Here is a 22,286-nt window from a genome sequence, read left to right as displayed (position 1 = left end):
CTGTTCCTCTGCCAGTGACACCACTGTCTCTGGATGCTGTGGCAACTGAGGAGGCTCCTGCCACCAAGCAGCAATTCCTCACAAACCCTAACCCTCACTGCCTCAGGTGACCAAAGGATGCCTACCAAGGTCATCCAGGCCAATGGGGCATCAGGGTCAGCAGCCTGCCTCCAGTGCAGTTGACAAAGACAGGGAGCACCTTGGCACAGCACCAGTAAACAAATGAAGAAAATCACTGTAGACACAACAGGGTCATCACAGGTAATCACTGCATATGTATGAACATGTTCACATTTTCTTTATTAAATGGTTCACATTTTTTATGGTTGTTGCATCTTTATGCATGGACTGTAGACTATTCAATATTGAAAAGGACAGCAATGAAAATCAGAGGCCCTTCCAAGAGAAATTTGTGGATGCGAGCCTTTTGAATGTATGAGGTGTTTACTTCATAGCGCTGGGCAGAAGTTAGATGTCACCTCCGTTCTGCTGGTTGGGAGAGGCCTGCAAAGCCTCAGTTGAAATGTCTCATTATCAAAGCATCCCTCATCTCCCATTCTCTGCTGGCCCCCATGTGGCACTGTGCTGAAAAACAAATCCATCCTATTAGTTTGATTAAATGGAGTGACTGCTGCCAACATACCCTTGATTAAAATGCTGCTATAATAGACTAACATGTATCTGCAGTTACAGCAGCCGCAACTGAAAATGTATTGCTTCTTATTCTACCAGGTGTTTTATTAAAATATGGTTTGGTTGATTTTACAGCTTCGTGGTATGAGTGATAGGAGGGTAGGATGTCATTATTTTGTGAATTGGACACTCAACTCCTTTGTGAAACTGGTCTCGCTTTTGGGGTACCGCATATGGTGATATTGCATTTCTCGTTGATGTCCTGTTTAATGCTATGGCGGTTATTTTCCAAATTCTGCACTGTGGGTCACTCCTCTCCCCAACACTCACAAAATTTTAGGACACTTATAGAGACATTCTGAAAATGTTAAATGCACTCAGGTGTCTCCCAACCTCCAAATGAAGGTTTCAGCTAACCAAAGGAAAATAGTACCACCAGAGCAGGTAATATCGCTTTATTTGTATACAGCATCCATTCCACGTTTTTAATTTTAACATTAGAGCAGTGATTTGTGAGAAAATCAACAAGAACTGAAAAAATATTGGAAGTCGAATTCTCAAAACACTGTTCATAATGTCTGGTAATCACATGCTTAGAGAGAAAGTTAATGGTCTCACAGTCCCCATGTAAATCTGTGTTTGGATGATGCTTTACTCTACCGCAATTTGAAGGCATGGCTGCCAGCTTTGGGGATGGATTAAAATCGCAGATGCTCAAGACGCCAGAATTGGAGGAGTGCAGATATCTCCGAGAGTTGTATGGCTGAAGGAGATTAGATAAATAGGCAGGGGGCCATGGAGGGATTTGAAAACAGGAATGAGAATTTTTAAATTGATGAGTTCCAATAGTAAGCTAGTTTTCATTTAACTTGGTGAAATCTCTTTTGCTTGCCAAACACTCACAAATCAATTTCAAATGCATGATATTTTAATATTACTGGGGAGAGACATGTTGCTGAAACCTTTTGGCCAGGATTTTACAGCCCCACCAGCGGATGTGGTGAGGCATTTGAATCTCCATTCGGCTCGATGGGACAGTAATATCCCGCCTGGTGGGAGGGGTCGTAATTCCTGGTCTTTGTCTTGGACACATCAGGACAGATGCATGAATGCGAAATTTTAGATGATCGCAGCATTTTATACTGCAGAAGAAAAGGGTGCTGGCTGGTTGGCAAGTTGACTCTGATTAGCCAAGGAATTGCCATAGAGAAAATACCAGGGAATTTGGCTCCCCAAATTCCCAGATAATTAAAAAAAAAGTGCAGGGGTCTGAACATATTCCTTTTGTTTGCAGAGAATGGGTTCCTGTGTATGGATGTCTGTAGCTTCTCGGAAGTGTAAATGAGCCACTAGCTCGTCTGATTATCTTAAATTGGTTGCTAGTGTAGCTATTAACACACTCAGGCTTGTTCAGCAAGTGCCCAATCACAGAAGAAAATCTAACAGTAGACATCTTGTTTTGGGTTTTGCAAGCATAGGCTGGTTGAATACGGTCTGTATTCTGCATATTACGAACAACTGAAAGAACATGCTGTTTGATTTGATTAGTCAATCATTGTGACGTACGGTTTACATACCTGGAATCGCACTGGCACAATTACATATTGAATTGACAACATCTCATCCTTTCAAACTCTGTTGTAAGCAAGACAAAAGCAAAATACTGCAGATGTTGGTTATCTGAAATAAAACAGAAACTGCTGGAAAAACTCAGCAGGTCTGGCGGCATCCGTGGAGAGAGGAAGAGTTAACATTTTGAGTCCAATGTGACTGAAGAAGTCAGTTCCGAAGAAAACCAATGCCGAAGACCAGTTGACCAATTCCGAAGAAGAGTCACATTGGACTCAAAATGTTAACTCTGTTTCTCTCTCCACAGATGTTGCAAGATTATTTTTGATGTGGGCAGCGCTGGCTAGGCCAGCATTTATTGCCTATTCCTAATTGCCCTTGAGAAGGCGGTGGTGAGCTGCCTCCTTGAACCGTTACAGTCTCTGTGGTGTAGGTACATCCATAGTGCTGTGAGGGAGGGAGTTCCATGATTTTGACCCAGTGACAGTGAAGGAATGGTGATTTTTTTCCAGCATTTTCTGTCTTTATTTCTATTATAACCAACCTGGGAGTGGGAAAAGAGAGAGGAGTTAGTTTACCCCTCATCACCTGGTCATAACAATAGGTGGAGTGTGAGAGGGAACAGCCCCTCTTCCACTACTTGCTCCTTAATTTCTGGCTTCACTTCAGTCTGAGGGGGCAAGGGGAGGGCAGGAGGCTGGCAGACATCCTGTTAGACCTCTTCCCAGCCCTAACCAAAGTACTCATTGACAGGTTGAAGCATATGGTCAAGGGGTTCTTCAATCCGAGTGCCTGCCTCACTCATGCAGCTATACCCATGCATGACTGCCCTTTGAGTAGGTGGTGTCCACTGCTACGCTTGAGATCTTCCGCAACTGGTGGACACCTGAGGGACTGGAGAGTTTGGTCTACACGGAGAATAATATCCTGATTTAATTTAACAACATTTTCCATATTTATATTTATTGTTTACGTCACTTTAGAACAGGGGAACTTTGTGTTGATTGGATTTCTGATTGAAACATAGAAACTAGGAGCAGGAGTAGGCCATTCGGCCCTTTGAGCCTGCTCCACCATTCAATATGATCATGGCTGATCCTCTATCTCGATGCCATATTCCTGCTTTCTCTCCATTCCCCTCGATGCCGCTAATACCTAAAAAATTATCAATTTCTTTCTTGAATATACTCAGTGACCCGGCCTCCACAGCCTTCTGTGGTACAGAATTGCACAGGTTGACCACCCTCTGAGTGAAGACATTTTTCTTCATCCCGGTCCTAAACAGCCTGCCCCGTATCCTAAAACTATGGCCCCGGGTTCTAGACTCCCCAACTAGGGGAAACATCCTCCCTGCATCCAGTCTGTCTAGCTGTTAGAATTGTATACGTTTCAATCATTCTTCTAAACTCTAGTGAATACAGGCCTAGTTGAACCAATCTCTCCTCATACGACAGTCCTGCCATTCCTGGTATCAGCCTTGTGAACCGTTGCTGCACACTCTCTATGGCAAGTATACCCTTTCTTAGGTAGGGAGATCAAAACTGCACACAATACTACAAGTGTGGTCTCACTAAGGCCTTGCATAACTGCAGTAAGACATCCCCATTTCTCTCAAATCCTCTTACAATGGAGGCCAATGTACCACTTTCCTTCTTAATTGCTTGCTGCACTTGCCTGTTTACTTTCATTGACTGGTGTACAGGACACCCATATCCCTTTGTACATCCACATTTTCCAATATATCACCATTTAAATAATACTCTGCCTTTCTGTTTTTCACACCGAAGCATATAACTTCACATTTATCCACGTTATACTGCATCTGCCATGTGTTTGCCCACACATAGAACTTGTCTAAATCACTCTGAAGCCTCCTTGCATCCTCCTCACAACTCACAATCTCACCCAGTTTTGTGTCATCAGCCAACTTGGAAATATTGCATTTGGCTTCCTCATCCAAGTCGTTTATATATGGCGTGAATAGCTGGGGCCCAGGCACTGATCCCTGAGGTACACCACTAGTCACTGCCAGACATCCGGAAAAAGACCCATTTATTCCCACTCTGTTTCTGGTCTGTCAACCAATTCTCAATCCATGCCAGTATATTACCTCTGATCGCATGTGCTTTAATTTTGCCCACTTATGTGGGACCTTATCAAAAGCCTTCTTGAAATGTAAATACAACACATCCACTGGTTCTCCCTTATCTATTCCACTAGTTATATCCTCAAAAAACTCCAGTAGATTAGTTAAGCATGATTTCCCTTTCATAAACCCATGCTGACTTTGTCTAATCCCGTTAATGTTTTCCAAGTGTTCTGTTACCACGTCTTTTATAATAGACTCTACCATTTTCCGCACTGCTGATGTTAGGCTAACTGGTCTGTAATTCTCTGTTTTTTCTCTCTCTCCTTTTTTAAATAGTGGGGTTATATTTGCCACCCTCCAATCTGTAGGAACTGCTCCAGAGTCAATAGAATTTTGGAAGATGATCACCAATGCATCCAAAATTTCCAGGGCCATTTCATTTAATAATTTGGGATGTAGGTTATCAGGCCCTGGGGATTTTTCAGCCTTTAACCCCATTAATTTCTCTAGCACCATTTTTTCCTAATACCGATTTGCTTCAATTCCTCCCTCTCACTAGACCCTTGGTTTCCTAACATTTCTGGGAAATTATTTGTGTCCTCTTTTGTGAAGACAGAACCAAAATATGTGTTCAATTCTTCTACCATTTCTTTGTTCCCCATTGTAACTTCCCCCATTTCTGACTGTAAGGGACCTACATTTGTCTTTGCTAATCTTTTTTTCTTCACATGTTTATAGAAACTTTTACAGCAGTTTTTATGTTCCCTGCAGGTTTACTGTCATACTACATTTTCCCCTTCTTGATCAATCTTTTTGTCCACTTTTGCCGAATTCTAAACTGCTCCCAATCCTCAGGCGTGCTGCTTTTTCTGGCAATTTTATATGTCTCCTCTTTGGATCTAATACTATCCCTAATTTCTTTTGTAATCCATGGTTGAGCCACCTTTCCTGTTTTATTTTTGCGCCAGGCAGGAATGAATAATTGTTGTAATTCATGCATACATTCCTTAAATATTAGCCATTATCCACCGTCACCCCTTTTAGTAAGGTTCCTCAATCCATCATTGCCAATTCGTGCCTCATACCCTCGTGGTTCTCTTTATTTAGATTCAGTTTAGGATTCAATTTCTTCACTTTCCATCTTAATGAACAATTCTATCATTTTCTGGTTGCACTTCCCCAAGGGATGGGCCTGTTAATTAATCCTTTTTCATTGCACAATACCCAGTCTAGGATAGCCTGCTCTCTAGTTGGTTCCTCAACGTATTGGTCTAAAAACCCATCATGTACACATTCCAGGAAATCCTCCTCCACAGTATTATTGCTAGTTTGGTTTGTCCAATCTATATGTAAATTAAAGTCACCCATGGTTACAGTTGTACCTTTATTGCACGCATCTCTAATTTCCGGTCTACTGCCTTCCCTTATATCTCTGTTACTGTTTGGGGGCCTAAGACAACGCCCACCAATGTTTTCTGCCTCTTGGTGTTTCTTATCTCCACCCAGATTCCACATAATGATTTTCCCAGCCAATATCCTTCCTTACTATTGCATTGATTTCCTCCTTTACTAACAGTGCTACCCCATCTCCTTTCCTTTTTTGTCTGTCCTTCCTAAATATTGAATCCCACTGTATGTTCAATTCCCATCCTTGGTTACCCTGCAGCCATGTCTCCGTAATTGCAACTGTATCATAACCGTTTATATCTATTTGCGCTGTTAATTCATCTACCGTTTTGCTAATGCTCCGCGCATTAAGATACAATGCCTTTAGACTTGTCTTTTTAACCTTGTTAGTCATCTTAGCTTTATTTGTACTATGAACCCCATTTGTTTTTCGCCCTTGTTTTTTCTGCCTTCCATTTTTGTTTCTTACTTTTCTGTCTTTCATTTTGTTTCCCTCTCCTCTGACTCCCTGTTCAGGTTCTCATCCCTCGCCATTCTAGTTTAAACCCTCCCCAACAGCACTAGCAAACTACCGCCCCCCTCCCCTCCCCCTCAGGACATTGATTCCGGTCCTGCCCAGATGTAACCCGTCCTGTTTGTATTGGTCTCAACATCCCAGGAATCTGAATCCCTCCCCTCTACACCGTTTCTTCACTCACTTATTCATCTGATAGATCCTGTTATTTCTACTCTTGCTAGCACGTAGCACTGGTAGTTATCCTGAGATTACTATCTTTGAGGTCCTACTTTTTAATTTACATCCTAACTCCCTACATTCAGCTTGTAGGTCCTCATTTCTTTTTTTACCTATGTTTATGGCACCAATATGTACCAAGACCACTGGCTGTTCACCCTGCCCCTGCAGAATGCTCTGCAGCCTCTCTGAGACATTCTTGACCCTGGCACCAGGGAGGCAACATATCATCTTGGAGTCTCTTTTGCAGCCACAGAAACACCTGCCTACTTACTATTGAATCCCCTATCACTTTAGCCCTGCCGCTCTCCATCCTCCCTTCTTGTGCAGCAGAGCCACCTGTGGTGCCATGGACTTGGATCTTGCTGCTTTGCCCTGGGAAGTCATCACCCCCAACAGTATCCAAAACGGTATTTTTGTTAGAGAGGGGGATGGCCACAGGGGGCTTCCTGCACTACCTTCCTTCCTCTACTTTGCCTGGTGGTCACCCATCTTCTTTCTGTACGTTCAGTCTTTACTTGCAGTGTGACCACTTCACTGAACATGCAGTCCGCAACAATCTCAGTATCGCGGAAGCTCCACAGTGACGCCAGCCACAGCTCCAGCTCTGGCTCCGAAATGCATTTAGCCAGTAGCTGCAGTTGGACACACGTGGTTGCCAGGACCACTGGAAGTGTCAACGGCTTCCCACATTGCACAGGAGGAGCATATCACGAGTGCGGGCTCTGTTGCCATGACTTCCCTTTAGATTAAGCTCATTAGTTACTCCCTTTAAAGAATACTTACTACGCTAAGGGCCTTATTCCAATCCAAACACTCCCACTACAGTCCCAAATCCTCAACTTATGTTCTTTAATCCAATGGACTGCAGCAGTTTAATTAGTAGAAAAAGCAGAAGTAGAAATATTTACCTGACCCTACTTACTACTTACCAATCAGCTGCTTCCCCTGCGTCGGGTCACTTTTTGAATCATGACGTCACTTGGAATTCCACCGCCTGAAGGTCCTGAGGGTACCCCTCTCCTCGCCAGACTCGGCATCTGTTTTTCACGCTCTTTTATACCGCTCTCACTGGCCTGTCCTCTCTGGTCTAAAACTCACCTTCTTCCAACCCGAACAGCAACTTTTAGTTAATTGTTCAATGAAAGAAAGACTAGACTTTAGATAGAATTTAACCCTTAAGCTCCCTTAGTCACCAATCTCCTACTGAAGCTCTCGACTGCAGCCAAACACAGCACCCCAGTGCAGACAAAAGAATAGCACATGGGTCATCCAAGTTGGCACTAAATATAAGAAATTAGCCAAGTGGTGTTTGTTCAGGAGTTCTGAATCATAGTGCCCATTGGGAAAGCCGGTGCCATCGCGACGGGCCAAGTGACCACCTCCTGCAAATTTTGATAGCACACACAGGCGCGCCCTACAATCGGAGCCCCGCCCATTCCTATAATCCCCGCCCATTCCAGTAATCCCCGCCCCCTCACCCCTCGCTCCGCCCCTCATCCAACACCGAACCCTCTCCACGCCCCTTTGTCCGCTCACCCCGCCCCTTTTCCTGCTCATTGACTCAGTCCCGCTCGTCTCCTTTCGTCACGCCTCTGCGCCCCCTCACCCAGCTCCACCGTCTCATCCCGCCCCGCCCCCAGCTCCCCCACCCCCTCATTCGGCCCCGCCCCTCACTCAGCCCGCCCCTCACAGCACCTCCCCCCCTCGCCCTAACCCCAGCACCGCACCCACCCCTCGCCCCGCCCCCTCACCACCGGAAATCGCTCGCTCTGCGCTCACGCCACTCCTGGCTCATGTGACCGATCTTTGGCCCAATGGGAGGAAGGGGCGGGGTCTGTTCGTGAAGGAGCTCCAGCGGCGGAGAGGTGAGTCCGGGCGCGCGGTGAGCGGTATCAGTCGGCATGCCGGGGTGGGGGACAGCTGGGGAGGTCCTGGGTTGGAGAGCGGGGCAACCGGTGTCAGGTTGCACTGGTAAACCGGCAAGCGGAGTATACGTGAGTTAATCCGGGTTAACGGCAGGAGGGCGGATCTGGAGTCCTGTCACCCCACACAGACCCCCCGCCAACCCCATCCCCATCTCCCCCACACACACACCCCCAACCCCATCCACCCCCACACACACCCCCCAACCCTATCCCCCCCACACACACCCCCCAACCCCATCCACCCCCACACACACACCCCCAACCCCATCCACCCCCACACACCCCTCAACCCTATCCCCCCCCACACACACCCCCCAACCCCATCCCCCCCCACACACATCCCCCAACCCCATCCCCACACACACACCCCCAACCTCATCCACCCCCACACACACCCCCCAACCCTATCCCCCCCCCACACACACCCCCCAACCCCATCCACCCCCACACACACCCCCAACCCCATCTCCCCCACACACACCCCCCAACCCCATCCACCCCCACACACACCCCCCAACCCTATCCCCCCCCCACACACAACCCCCAACCCCATCCTCCCCCACACACATCCCCCAACCCCATCCCCACACACACACCCCCAACCCCATCCACCCCCACACACACCCCTCAACCCCATCTCCCCCACACACACCCCCCAACCCCATCCACCCCCACACACACCCCCCAACCCTATCCCCCCCCCACACACAACCCCCAACCCCATCCACCCCCACACACAACCCCCAACCCCATCCTCCCCCACACACATCCCCCAACCCCATCCCCACACACACACCCCCAACCCCATCCACCCCCACACACACCCCTCAACCCCATCTCCCCCACACACACCCCCCAACCCCATCCACCCCCACACACACCCCCCAACCCTATCCCCCCCCACACACAACCCCCAACCCCATCCACCCCCACACACAACCCCCAACCCCATCCTCCCCCACACACATCCCCCAACCCCATCCCCACACACACACCCCCAACCCCATCCACCCCCACACACACCCCCAACCCCATCTCCCCCACACACACCCCCCAACCCCATCTCCCCCACACACACCCCCCAACCCCATCCACCCCCACACACACCCCCCAACCCCATCTCCCCCACACACACCCCCCAACCCCATCCACCCCCACACACACCCCCAATCCCATCTCCCCCACACACACCCCCCAACCCCATCCACCCCCACACACACCCCCCAACCCTATCCCCCCCCCACACACAACCCCCAACCCCATCCACCCCCACACACATCCCCCAACCCCATCCACCCCCACACACATCCCCCAACCCCATCCCCACACACACACCCCCAACCCCATCCACCCCCACACACACCTCCCAACCCCATCTATCCCCACACACACCCCCCAACCCTATCCTCCCCCACACACACCCCCAACCCCATCCCCACACACACACCCCCAACCCCATCCACCCCCACACACACCCCCCAACCCTATCCCCCCCCCACACACACCCCCCAACCCCATCCACCCCCACACACATCCCCCAACCCCATCTCCCCCACACACACCCCTCAACCCCATCTCCCCCACACACACCCCCCAACCCCATCCACCCCCACACATACCCCCAACCCCATCCCCACACACACACCCCCAACCCCATCCACCCCCACACACACCCCCCAACCCTATCCCCCCCACACACACCCCCAACCCCATCCACCCCCACACACATCCCCCAACCCCATCTCCCCCACACACACCCCCCAACCCCATCCACCCCACACACACCCCCCAACCCTATCCCCCCCCCACACACAACCCCCAACCCCATCCACCCCCACACACAACCCCCAACCCCATCCACCCCCACACACATCCCCCAACCCCATCCCCACACACACACCCCCAACCCCATCCACCCCCACACACACCTCCCAACCCCATCTACCCCCACACACACCCCCCAACCCCATCCACCCCCACACACACCCCCCAACCCTATCCCCCCCCACACACACCCCCCAACCCTATCCCCCCCCACACACACCCCCCAACCCCATCCACCCCCACACACACCCCCCAACCCCATCTCCCCCACACACACACCCCCAACCCAATCCACCCCCACACACACCCCCCAACCCCATCCACCCCCACACACACCCCGCAACCCCATCCCCACACACACACCCCCAACCCCATCCACCCCCACACACACCCCCCAACCCTATCCCCCCCCCCACACACACCCCCCAACCCCATCCACCCCCACACACATCCCCCAACCCCATCTCCCCCACACACATCCCCCAACCCCATCTCCCCCACACACACCCCCCCAACCCCATCTCCCCCACACACACCCCCCAACCCCATCCACCCCCACACACACCCCCAACCCCATCCCCACACACACACCCCCAACCCCATCCACCCCCACACACACCCCCCAACCCTATCCCCCCCCCCACACACACCCCCCAACCCCATCCACCCCCACACACATCCCCCAACCCCATCTCCCCCACACACACCCCCCAACCCCATCCACCCCCACACACATCCCCCAACCCCATCTCCCCCACACACACCCCTCAACCCCATCTACCCCCACACACACCTCCCAACCCCATCTACCCCCACACACACCCCCCAACCCTATCCCCCCACACACACCCCCCAACCCTATCCCCCCCAACACACACCCCCCAACCCCATCTCCCCCACACACACCCCTCAACCCCATCCACCCACACACACACCTCCCAACCCCATCCACCCCCACACACACCCCCAACCCCATCTCCCCCACACACACCCCTCAACCCCATCCACCCCCACACACGCCTCCCAACCCCATCTACCCCCACACACACCCCCCCCAACCCTATCCCCCCCCACACACAACCCCCAACCCTATCCCCCCCACACACACCCCCCAACCCCATCTCCCCCACACACACCCCCCAACCCCATCTCCCCCACACACACCCCCCAACCCCATCTCCCCCACACACACCCCCCACCCCCACACACACCCCCAACCCCATCCCCACACACACCCCCCCAACCCCATCCACCCCCACACACACCCCCCAACCCCATTTACCCCCACACACACCCCCCAACCCCATCTCCCCCACACACACCCCCCAACCCCATCCCCACACACACACCCCCCAACCCCATCCTCCCCACACACCCCCCAACCCCATCCCCCCCACACACCCCCCCCAACCCCATCCCACACACCCCCCCAACCTCATCCCCCACACCCCCCAACCCCATCCCCCCCACACACACCCCCCAACCGCATCCCCCACACTCCCCAACCCCATCCCCACACACAGACCCCCCAAACCCACAGCTCCCACACACACCCCCCAACCCCACCCCCCCCACACACACACCCCCCAACTCCATCCCCCCCCACACACACCCCCCAACCCCATCCCCCCCACACACACCCCCCAACCCCATCCCCCCCACACACACCCCCCAACCCCATCCCCCCCACACACACCCCCCAACCCCCTCCCCCCCACACACACCCCCCAACCCCCTCCCCCCACACACACCCCCCAACCCCATCCCCCCCACACACACCCCCCAACCCCATCCCCCCCACACACAGCCCCCAACCTCATCCCCACACACACACTCCCCAAACCCACACCCCCACTTCTTCCCAACCCCACACCTCCGCAACCCCATCCCTCCCACACACACCCCCAAACCCATTCCCACACCCCGACTTCTCCCCAGCCCCACACCCCCTAACCCCATCCCCACACAGAACCCCCCAACCCCATCCCCCACACACAACCCCCCAACCCCATCCCCCCCCCACACACACCCCCTCAACCCCATCCCCCCCACACACACCCCCCCAACCCCATCCCCACACACACACTTCCCCCCCCAACCCCATCCCCACACGCACACTTCCCCCCCCAACCCCATCCCCACACGCACACAGGCAACCTTCTCCCAACCCCATCCCCACATTCACACAGGCACCTCCCCCCCAACCCCATCCCCACACGCACACAGGCACCTCCCCCCCCAACCCCATCCCCACACGCACACAGGCACCTCCCCCCCCAACCCCATCCCCACACGCACACAGGCACCTCCCCCCCAACCCCATCCCCACACGCACACAGGCACCTCCCCCCCAACCACATCCCCACACGCACACAGGCACCTCCCCCGCAACCCCATCCCTAAATGCTGACCACCCCCCCCCCCCACCACATCTGCACACACAGACGGCTCCCCCCTCCATCCCAAGCCTGGGTGGGAGGATGGTGTGGAGTGGTGCCAGTTGGATTTCAATTCTATGTTTTTTAATTCAATTTACATACACACGTCGCACCTTTCTGCTTTTAATTTCCTTATTTTAATTATCGGACAGGGTTGGGGAGAGAGTAATTATGGCAGAGAAAGAAAAAATGAAGGTTTGTGCTAACATGCGATGTCATGGGCTTGGCTATGTTGCTGCTCTATGCTTCTGCTACCTTGGAGATGGGGCTAATTTGTGATATGCTTGCATACATCTCTCTCAACCATAGGAACAACAACTTGAATTTATAACAAAAACAGAATTACCTGGAAAAACTCAGCAGGTCTGGCAGCATCGGCGGAGAAGATAAGAGTTGACGTTTCGAGTCCTCATGACCCTCGAAGGGTCATGAGGACTCGAAACGTCAACTCTTCTTCTCCACCGATGCTGCCAGACCTGCTGAGTTTTTCCAGGTAATTCTGTTTTTGTTTTGGATTTCCAGCATCTGCAGTTTTTTGTTTTTATCTCTCAACTTGAATTTATATCCTGTAGAACATTTAATGCATTTAAATGTCCCAAGGTGTTTCACAGGAGCCTTATCAAATAAAATCTGACACTGAGCAACATGAGATATCAGGATGATTGACCAAAAACTTTGTTAAAGAGGTAGATCTGAAGGAATGCCTTAAAGGAAGGGAGAAGTAGTGCATAGAAGAGGTTTAGGGAGGGAATTCCAGTACGTAAGACCCTCCAGTGAGGGGTGATTAAAATCGGGGATGTGTACTCAAGAATCCTGCTTCGGAAACCATTACGCAAGCTTCATGGTCTTGAATATATAACCAGCAAGTCTTTATTAACAGCTCATAAGTATATGCATATTTACAGTAGAGGGTACAAGTATGGAGCTGATTCCATCCTAGCTCTTTACACATCTCTGTCCATCTCTAGACTGACCTTGGCTCTGGATCATGTGCCTTCTTACATCACTCAGTGGGTGATAGTGTACTCAGTCCCACATTAAAACTTTATGTGTCAGGCCCTACTACTACATGCACAGCACCAGATTTGCAGGATCACTTTTATCCATGCTGCTAATGGAAAGACCTGAAAATCATTCTTCTTCCTTTGGCTCAGTGGGGAGTTGGAGTTATAAAGGAGGCCAACATTATCATCTACTCCTGGTATTTGGGACCACAGGAAAGATTGTGCGCTGATCTTGGTGATGGTGTGGAATTCTGTCCTTTTATGGTGCTGTTAGTAATTAAACTGTTATAAACCTAATGACTAGGGCATATATACTGTATCAAAATAAAATCACCTCTGTAGTTCACCTATAATGGTAGCTTTTCGAGATTGGTCAGCAGCCCCTATCAGGAAGGGTACATAACACACAGAGAAAATAGAGGGGAAAAGAGAATAAATATTCAAAGAGTAACAGACAATTTAATGTTCTTTTAAAGTGACTTAGTTGCTGTTGCTGCTCATGGAAGCCTGTTAGGCCCTTTTCTTTCTAATTGCAGAGTAAGTCATTTTTTGATTAATGGGACTTTCTGTCGCCTTGCATTGTGTGTTCGCTTGGCAAAGCTCTTTTGATTCTGGTTTCGTTATTGCACAAGGAAGCAAATTCGAATATAAGGAGCCCTGTGGCATATTTTAGTAGGTGTGTTTCCTAAACATTTGTGCTCTAAAATGATCTTCTTTGACATATTTATAAAATAAAATGTTTTTCCTAGGTATGCCTTGATCTTTCCTGTGTGTCTTTTGCATTGGAACTGCTGACCTTCAGAGTATAAGTGTGTAGGGAATTTCTTGCAAAGAAACAAGCCCAGTTGGTTTACACTGGTATTTATACTCCAAATAAACCTCTTCCTACTCAAGTTACTTCTTCCCACTCTGTACCTTTTGACACAATATTGTTGTAGAAGGAAACAAGCTCTCTCATTTCGCATCCTGCAAATTATTTGAGGAAATATTTAAGGAAAATTTGTACAAAATTATTATAGCATTTGGAACAAGTATCCAAAAGGAAGGTAGGCTTCTCTATTTCTTGGCTTGTGAAAGCCCTAGTGAAGATGGCTATGTTTTTTTTTTGAAAAACAACTTTTAAGAGTGTTTGACTAACTGCTGCCACGTGGAAGTGGGCATTAGGTTATATTAGCTAGTGATTTTTGATCAGCCATAACTTTGTCTTGGGTCCCTCCCACCAAGCAATGTACACTGTTCTCTTGGAAGTGCTCAGTCTTTGTACAGTGAAGTGTGGTGTTTATGAGCAACACATTACAGGGAAATAAAATTTATATACACAGCTTGGTGGGATCAGAAACTCAGTAGTGTGGGGAATGAAATACGATTTGTCGGAAGTTCTACTGGAGACGATTAATATGTTGTCACTGCACCTTTTGTACAATACTGAAATATCTGAGCCAGATTTCATTAATAGTGCTCTTGTGAAGAGCTTTGCAACTTTTTCCAATGTTAAATACAAGTTGTTGTAGGTCATTTCGCTAAATGACCGTTTTTCTTGACTCAATGCTTATTGGCATTTAGAGTGACATGTAGGTCTTGCAAAACATACCTAAGTTCATTTGCGGAAATTAGGCTTCGAAAATGGGGAAGTTCAAATCAGAATTTCTCATTCTCACTTTCAGTCCAGAAACATAGCATCTTGGTATCGGGAAACTGTGGCATCAGCTATACTTCTGCTAGGTTTTTGACATAATGTGGTTAATGTGGTGTTAGCGCTGCTTTGAGACTCTGATTTTTTTAAAAAAAACCCTAACAGTATCAAAGTCTAATAGCTGGACTTGCATTTTGGACCTGAACTTTTAGACAACCTGAACTTTTAGACAACCGTTGTGCACAGAATAGCAAGAGTTGCTTCTCTTTTTCCCCTGGATTGTTTTGTAATGTTGTTAGGCTTGGATGAGCTGTGTTTTTAAAGTTTTACTTTTACCTGTTTCTTTGTGTTGCCAGTGCAATATAGATATGTGACCATACCTGAACAGGATTATTAATGGAGTGCACTCTCTTGTTCACACTGACAGTGGGGATGGGGATTAATACTCTTACTTTTGATGTTGTTTCTTGGGTCTATACCTGTCATTAAGCCTTGGGAATTTGACATGTAAAAATGATAATGGTCTGAATTCCCTGCATGAGACTGGCTAGAGGCCATAATTCCAATGCTAAACTTTTGAGATTTTATGAATGTGTTGCTTACTTAATGTATCACTGCCAATACAGGAAAGATTGCCCTTGAAACATTTTTTGTTTGATTCTCTTCATTCACCAGCTATCGCTGAAAGTCCTTAAGCCAACAGATCAAAAATTTCTTTTCAATTGCAACATGTGCTTGGAAATACAGAACTTTAATGTTCTAACTTTTTATAGTATGAAAATTTCACACATTGGCTAACCTTTACTGAAATTCAAAACACTAAACAGATCCTGTTTAAGCCTATTTTAAAGCTAGTTTTGCTCGGTATCTTTCTTTTTAATCTGCCTTGATAATTTTTGTTGACCTTTGCCAGAAGGTATTGGTTCTGTGATGGGGTTCCAGTGGTGTCTGGTACCCTCTCGCATTTGTTTAAGCAGCCATTATTCCTGTGTGAGCCTTAATAATGAGTGTCAGAAGTTTGTTTGACTGGTATGCGTCATAGGAGAGCTCTTACCATGCCTCTTCTGATAGTCATTGTTTCGCACTTCCAGTAGTGGAAGCAATGGTGTTTGTACATCATCACGTGAGCCTCCTCCCATTGCACCTAGCTCAGCTCGACATTTAGCATTTCTTTCTGTTCCTTTTTCTCTTGTACTTGTCCAGTTTCCTTTTGAAACCATCTAAACTTTTGGCTTCAACTGCTTACTGTGGTAGCAATTTCACTTCCAAACCACTTGCTGATTGTATTCATTGGTAACCATCTTGTATTTGTTGTCCCTAGTTTCTGATTCTTCCACGAGTGGAAACATTCTCTCCACATTTACCCTATCAAACCCCTGTATACTTTTAAAGACCCCTGGAAGATTGCCTTTAAGCCTTCTCATTTCTAAAGAAAACTCTTCAATCTGTTCAAACTTTTCTGATATCCTGTAATGTCTCAGTTCTGGTACCATAATTGTAAATCCCTCTGCACTTTCTCCAGTGCTTCCATGTCCTTTTAATGGTATGGAGACTAGAACTGTCCAGTACATTAAGTGTGACCTGACTGAAAGCAAGATCCCAGTAACATTCATGACTTCACTATTTTTTAATTCTATACCTCTAGATATAAATCCTAGCTATTTGTTAGCACTGTTAATTGTTTTGCTGATATGTGATGCTGATTTTCATGATTTAATTACCATTTAGTTTGGGAAGGTGAATTTTATCAAGTTTGGGCATTTGTGATGGTGCTTGTAAAGGAAGAATTTGTAACTTTTTTTTTAGCTCTTGTGGCAATGTTGCCTCTAGGATTTCAGTTAAGTATAATAGTTTTTAAAAATTAATTCATGGGATTGGGCATCGCTGGTTAGACCAGCGTTTATTTTAATTTTTTTTTGAAAAATATACTTTATTCATAAAATATCTGGAAGAACATTCCAAACCATTTCAAAATCACCATCACAAAAGTACAACCAGATTCAACTTTTCCACATGTATCACAAGGTGCATCAATACAATCAATGAATATTACAATCATTTCAATATGGTCAATGCAGACAATCAGACAATGGTGTTGGAGTTATCAACATACATCATGTTGCACGCTGAGGTGCTTCAAAACAATTATAATACACTTAGTATTCCCTGCATATATTCATTTTGAGCTGCACAGCCCAAGGGGCTCTCAACAGTTCCCAGCCCCTCGGTGCACTGTGGCAGGAAGGTCTTAGACAGCGACCTTTCCCCATTGCGCCTTTGTGGCGGCTGCCCCAACCTTTAGTGCATCCCTCAGCACGTAGTCCTGGACTTTGGAATGTGCCAGTCTGCAACACTAGGTCGGGGACAACTCTTTGCGCTGGAAGACGAACATTTATTGCCCATCTCTTAATACCCTTGAGAAGGTGGTGGTGAGCTGCCTTCTTGAACTGCAGCAGTCCATGTGATGCAGGTACACCCACAGTGCTGTTAGGGAGGGAGTTCCAGGATTTTGACCCAGTGACAGTGAAGGAAGGGTGATATATTTCCAAGTCAGGATGGTAGGTGGCTTGGAGGGGAACTTTAAGGTGGTGGTTTCTATCATCTTCCTATTTTTAAATATTTAGATTTAGTTATATGCAAATAGTGTCTGTTTTTTTTATAGTTTTCTCTGTTCTCCTTTCATTTCTTTAGCCAAAATAAATATTGAGTATGGCAGTAGAGTAAGATAACCAGTTGAACTGTTTAATTTTTACTTGGGTGTAAGTATTTTTCTAAGTATGTCAAAATTCTGAGGAGTTATTCTGCTCTTGATGTTGCAGATAAGCTGTGAACTGTGATACTACCTTACCTTGTCTCAGTCAAGCATGTTGCAAAGATTTGGTTTGAAACACGGTTTCTTTCGCATCAGTTGTCTTATCCTTTAGTGTTTCTGGTGTTGAATAAATTATTAGGTTTGAATCATCAATTTGTTGTCAGTTCAACCTCTGACTGTAACAAGCCTTGACGAAAAGAATCGAGAATCAGGAATTTCTGCTTCAAACCAAATCTTTGTCAGTTTACAGCTTAGGTACAACATTCAAGAGTAGAGGTAAAAACAAAAAAACTGCGGATGCTGGAAATCCAAAACAAAAACAGAATTACCTGGAAAAACTCAGCAGGTCTGGCAGCATCGGCGGAGAAGAAAAGAGTTGACGTTTCGAGTCCTCGTGACCCTTCGACAAAACTTGAGTTCGAGTCCAAGAAAGAGTTGAAATATAAGCTGGTTTAAGGTGTGTGGGAGGGGGGGAGAGAGAGAGAAGTGGAGGGGGTTGGTGTGGTTGTAGGGACAAACACTTCCTCTCTCCTCACCGTCCAAGGGCCCAAACACTCCTTTCAAGTGAAGCAGCATTTCACTTGCATTTCCCCCAACTTAGTCTACTGCATTCGTTGCTCCCAATGTGGTCTCCTCTACATTGGAGAGACCAAACGTAAACTGGGCGACCGCTTTGCAGAACACCTGTGGTCTGTCCGCAAGAATGACCCAAACCTCCCTGTCGCTTGCCATTTTAACACTCCACCCTGCTCTCTTGCCCACGTGTCTGTCCTTGGCTTGCTGCATTGTTCCAGTGAAGACCAGCACAAACTGGAGGAACAACACCTCATCTTCCGACTTGGTACTTTACAGCCTTCCGGACTGAATATTGAATTCAACAACTTTAGGTCTTGAGCTCCCTCCTCCATCCCCACCCCCTTTCTGTTTCCCCCTTCCTTTTGTTTTTTTCCAATAAATTATATAGATTTTTCTTTTCCCACCTATTTCCATTGTTTTTAAATATCTTTAAATCTTTTATGCTCTCCCCACCCCCACTAGAGCTATACCTTGAGTGCCCTACCATCCATTCTTAATTAGCACATTCGTTTAGATAATATCACCAACTTTAACACCAATGTGTTCTTTTGTTCTGTTGTTTGTGACATCTATTGATGATCTGCTTCTTTCACTGAGATAAAAACAAAAAAACTGCGGATGCTGGAAATCCAAAACAAAAACAGAATTACCTGGAAAAACTCAGCAGGTCTGGCAGCATCGGCGGAGAAGAAAAGAGTTGACGTTTTGAGTCCTCATGACCCTTCGACAGAACTTGAGTTTGAGTCCAAGAAAGAGTTGAAGTATAAGCTGGTTTAAGGTGTGTGGGGGGTGGGGGGAGAGAGAGAAGTGGAGGGGGTTGGTGTGGTTGTAGGGACAAACAAGTTCTGTCGAAGGGTCATGGGGACTCGAAACGTCAACTCTTTTCTTCTCCGCCGATGCTGCCAGACCTGCTGAGTTTTTCCAGGTAATTCTGTTTTTGTTTTGTTATCCAAGAGTAGAACTCCCCAGAATTTCAAAATACTTACACCCAGGTAAAAATTAGACAGTTACACTTTGAAGCATTTTCATGAAAGCAAGATTGCAGTGACATTTCTGGCACTATTGTTCACACATGGTAAAAAGTGATACTGAGAAGCAGTTGCTGTGAGCTGGTAGTCGTTCCTGCAGTAACTAAAATGGCAGCGGTAATCAGAAATTCAAAAATTATACTGAGAGAAAATAAAAACAAGTTATTCCTGTTGAAAGAGCAAAATAATTTAAAAACATGAAGTCCAGAATGAGAAAAGGCCATTCAGCCCACCGAGCTCGATCTTTTATGGACTTGTTCCCACACTGTTCTGTTGACACCCTACCTCCCCTGGGAAGGGGGACAAGTTCTGCTATTAATGCATCACTAACTGTCAATCTTACTATTTGCATGTGAAAGTCCCCTCTTAAAGCTGCTAATGAACCCGGAATCAGAGATGTGCTAGAGTTAGGTGCCTATGTGCACAAATAACTAAAAGTTGGCGTACAAGAGCAAAAGGTAGTTACAAAGCTATGAAATGTTGGCCTGTTTCTCGAATTCAAAAGTGATGAAGTGATTCTTCAGTTGTGTTCAGTTTAGTTGTCCTACACCATAATTTCCAGGTCAGAAAGTGCTGGAAACTCGCATCAAATCCATCAGCATCTTACAAAGTATGGGGAAAGATGATGGGTAGATGCCTTAAATCATAATTCTCTGACCAAAAGTTCTACTGAAACAGCCCTTTTTGTCTTTTTAAATGTTGTTTAGTTACTTGTTTAGTTCAGTATTTTCTGGTTTGTTTTTGCCTAATATAACTGGATTATGGAGCATCTTGGTAGATGAGTATTTAAAATTGCAACTGCCATTGGATTTAAACTTCTGTGAAGTATTGAGCACAATGCATTTCTAATGGACAAAGCTTTATGACAGACGATTAAAGCCCCAGCAAGGAGATTAACCTTAAGATTTACTGTCCAGGGCTCCAAAAATTCTTAAAGCAGCTCAGTGCTGCTTGTCCTGTAGATAAACTGATTGGGATAACTGCAATTGGCTGCTGTGTGTTAAGGCATTTGAGTGTCACCTGTACACTGGTTCTGTTCTGCGAATAAAAGCAAAATACAGCGGATGCTGGAAATCTAAAACAAAGACAAAAATACCTGGAAAAACTCAGCAGGTCTGACAGCACCTGTGGAGAGAGATGCAGTTGACATTTCGAGTCCGCATGACCCTTCTTCAGAACTAAGAAATATAGAAATGAGGTGAGATATAAGCTGGTAGAGGGGGGTGGGACAGGTAGAGCTCAATAGGGGGCCAGTGATAGGTGGAGGCCAAGAAGAGACTGCCAGAGATGTCGTAGACAATAGGACAAAGGGGTGTTGACGGTGGTGATATTATCTAAGGAATGTGCTAATGGGGACATTAAGGGTAGCAAGCAGGACAAGCTAGTGGTACTTGGCCCTAGTGGGGGTGCGGTGGGGGGAAGGGATTGTAATGGGCTAAAAGATGGAGATAAAACAATAGATCGAAATAAATTTTTAAATGGGTGGGGAAAGAAAAATATATTTGTAAAAAAAATTATAAATTATTGGAAAAAGAGGGATCTGAAAGGGGGTGAGGATGGAGGAGAGAGTTCATGATCTGAAATTGTTGAACTCAATATTCAGTCCGGAAGACTGTAAAGTGCCTAGTCGGAAGATGAGGTGCTGTTCCTCCAGTTTGCGTTGAGCTTCACTGGAACAATGCAGCAGGCCAAGGATGGACATTGGGCATGAGAACAGGTGTGTTGAAATGGCAAGCGACAGGGAGGTCTGGGTCATGCTTGCAGACAGACCGAAAGTGTCCCGCAAAGTGGTCACCCAGTTTTAGTTTGGTGTCTCTAATGTAGAGGAGACTGCGTTGGGAGCAGCGAATGTAGTAGACAAAATTGAGGGAAGTGCAAGTGAAATGCTGCTTCACTTGAAATGAGTGTTTGGGACCTTGGACGGTGAGGAGGGGGGGAAGTAAAGGGGCAGGTGTTGCACCTTCTGTGGTTGCATAGGAAGGTGCCGTAGGAGGTGGTGTAGGGGGTGATGGAGGACTGGACCAGCGTGTGCCGGAGGGAATGATCCCTGCGGAAAGCTGCCGGGGGAGGTGAAGGGAAGATGTATTTGGTGATGGCATCATGCTGGAGTTGGCGGAAATGGTGAAGGATGATCCTATGAACGTGGAGGTTGGTGGGGTGATAAGTGAGGACAAGGGGGACCCTATGATGGTTCTGGGAGGGAGAGGAAGGTGTGAGGGCGGATGCGCGGGAGATGGGCTGGACACGGTTGAGGTCCCTGTCAACCACCGTGGGTGGAAAACCTCAGTTAAAGAAGAAGGAAGACATGTCAGAGGAACTGTTTTTGAAAGTGGCATCATCAGAACAGATGCGACGGAGGCGAAGTAACTGAGAGTAAGGAATGGAGTCCTTACAGGAAGTGGGATGTGAGAAGCTGTAGTCGAGGTAGCTGTGGGAGTCGGTAGGCTTGTAATGAATATTGGTGGACAGTCTATCACCAGAAATTGAGACAGAGAGGCCAAGGAAGGGAAGGGAAGTGTCAGTGATGGACCATGTGAAAATGATGGAGGGGTGGAAATTGGAAGCAAAATTAATAAATTTTTCCAGATCCAGATGAGAGCATGAAGCAGCAC

General features: G+C 47.5%; 1 protein-coding gene and 1 long non-coding RNA gene across 3 annotated transcripts in view; one reads left to right on the top strand and one right to left on the bottom strand.

Annotated features, from left to right (window-relative positions):
* Positions 1 to 277: 277 nt before the first annotated feature.
* LOC121269135 lies at positions 278 to 7,842 on the bottom strand. Its single transcript, XR_005941311.1, has 2 exons — positions 7,364 to 7,842; positions 278 to 585 (listed from the first exon to the last, which is right to left on the bottom strand). It is a non-coding gene; the product is annotated as an uncharacterized LOC121269135 (long non-coding RNA).
* A 346-nt stretch (positions 7,843 to 8,188) lies between these two features.
* Positions 8,189 to 22,286, top strand: part of grnb (granulin b) — an 87,393-nt gene continuing 73,295 nt past the window's right edge. Inside the window, exon 1 of one of the 2 annotated variants that reach the window (XM_041173409.1) lies at positions 8,189 to 8,299. Coding sequence is in view for 1 of the 2 variants with exons in the window: in XM_041173406.1 (XP_041029340.1) it covers positions 8,336 to 8,428 (93 nt within the window). In the remaining variant the exon portion in view is untranslated. Of the gene's footprint in view, positions 8,300 to 8,327; positions 8,429 to 22,286 lie in introns of those variants that run through there. The other variant, XM_041173406.1, reaches the window with a different exon arrangement.

Source organism: Carcharodon carcharias, chromosome 23, assembly GCF_017639515.1.
Source record: "Carcharodon carcharias isolate sCarCar2 chromosome 23, sCarCar2.pri, whole genome shotgun sequence".
NCBI lineage: Eukaryota > Metazoa > Chordata > Chondrichthyes > Lamniformes > Lamnidae > Carcharodon > Carcharodon carcharias.
The sequence above is the reverse complement of the archived record's forward strand: the minus strand, read 5'-3'. Positions and strand labels throughout refer to the sequence as shown.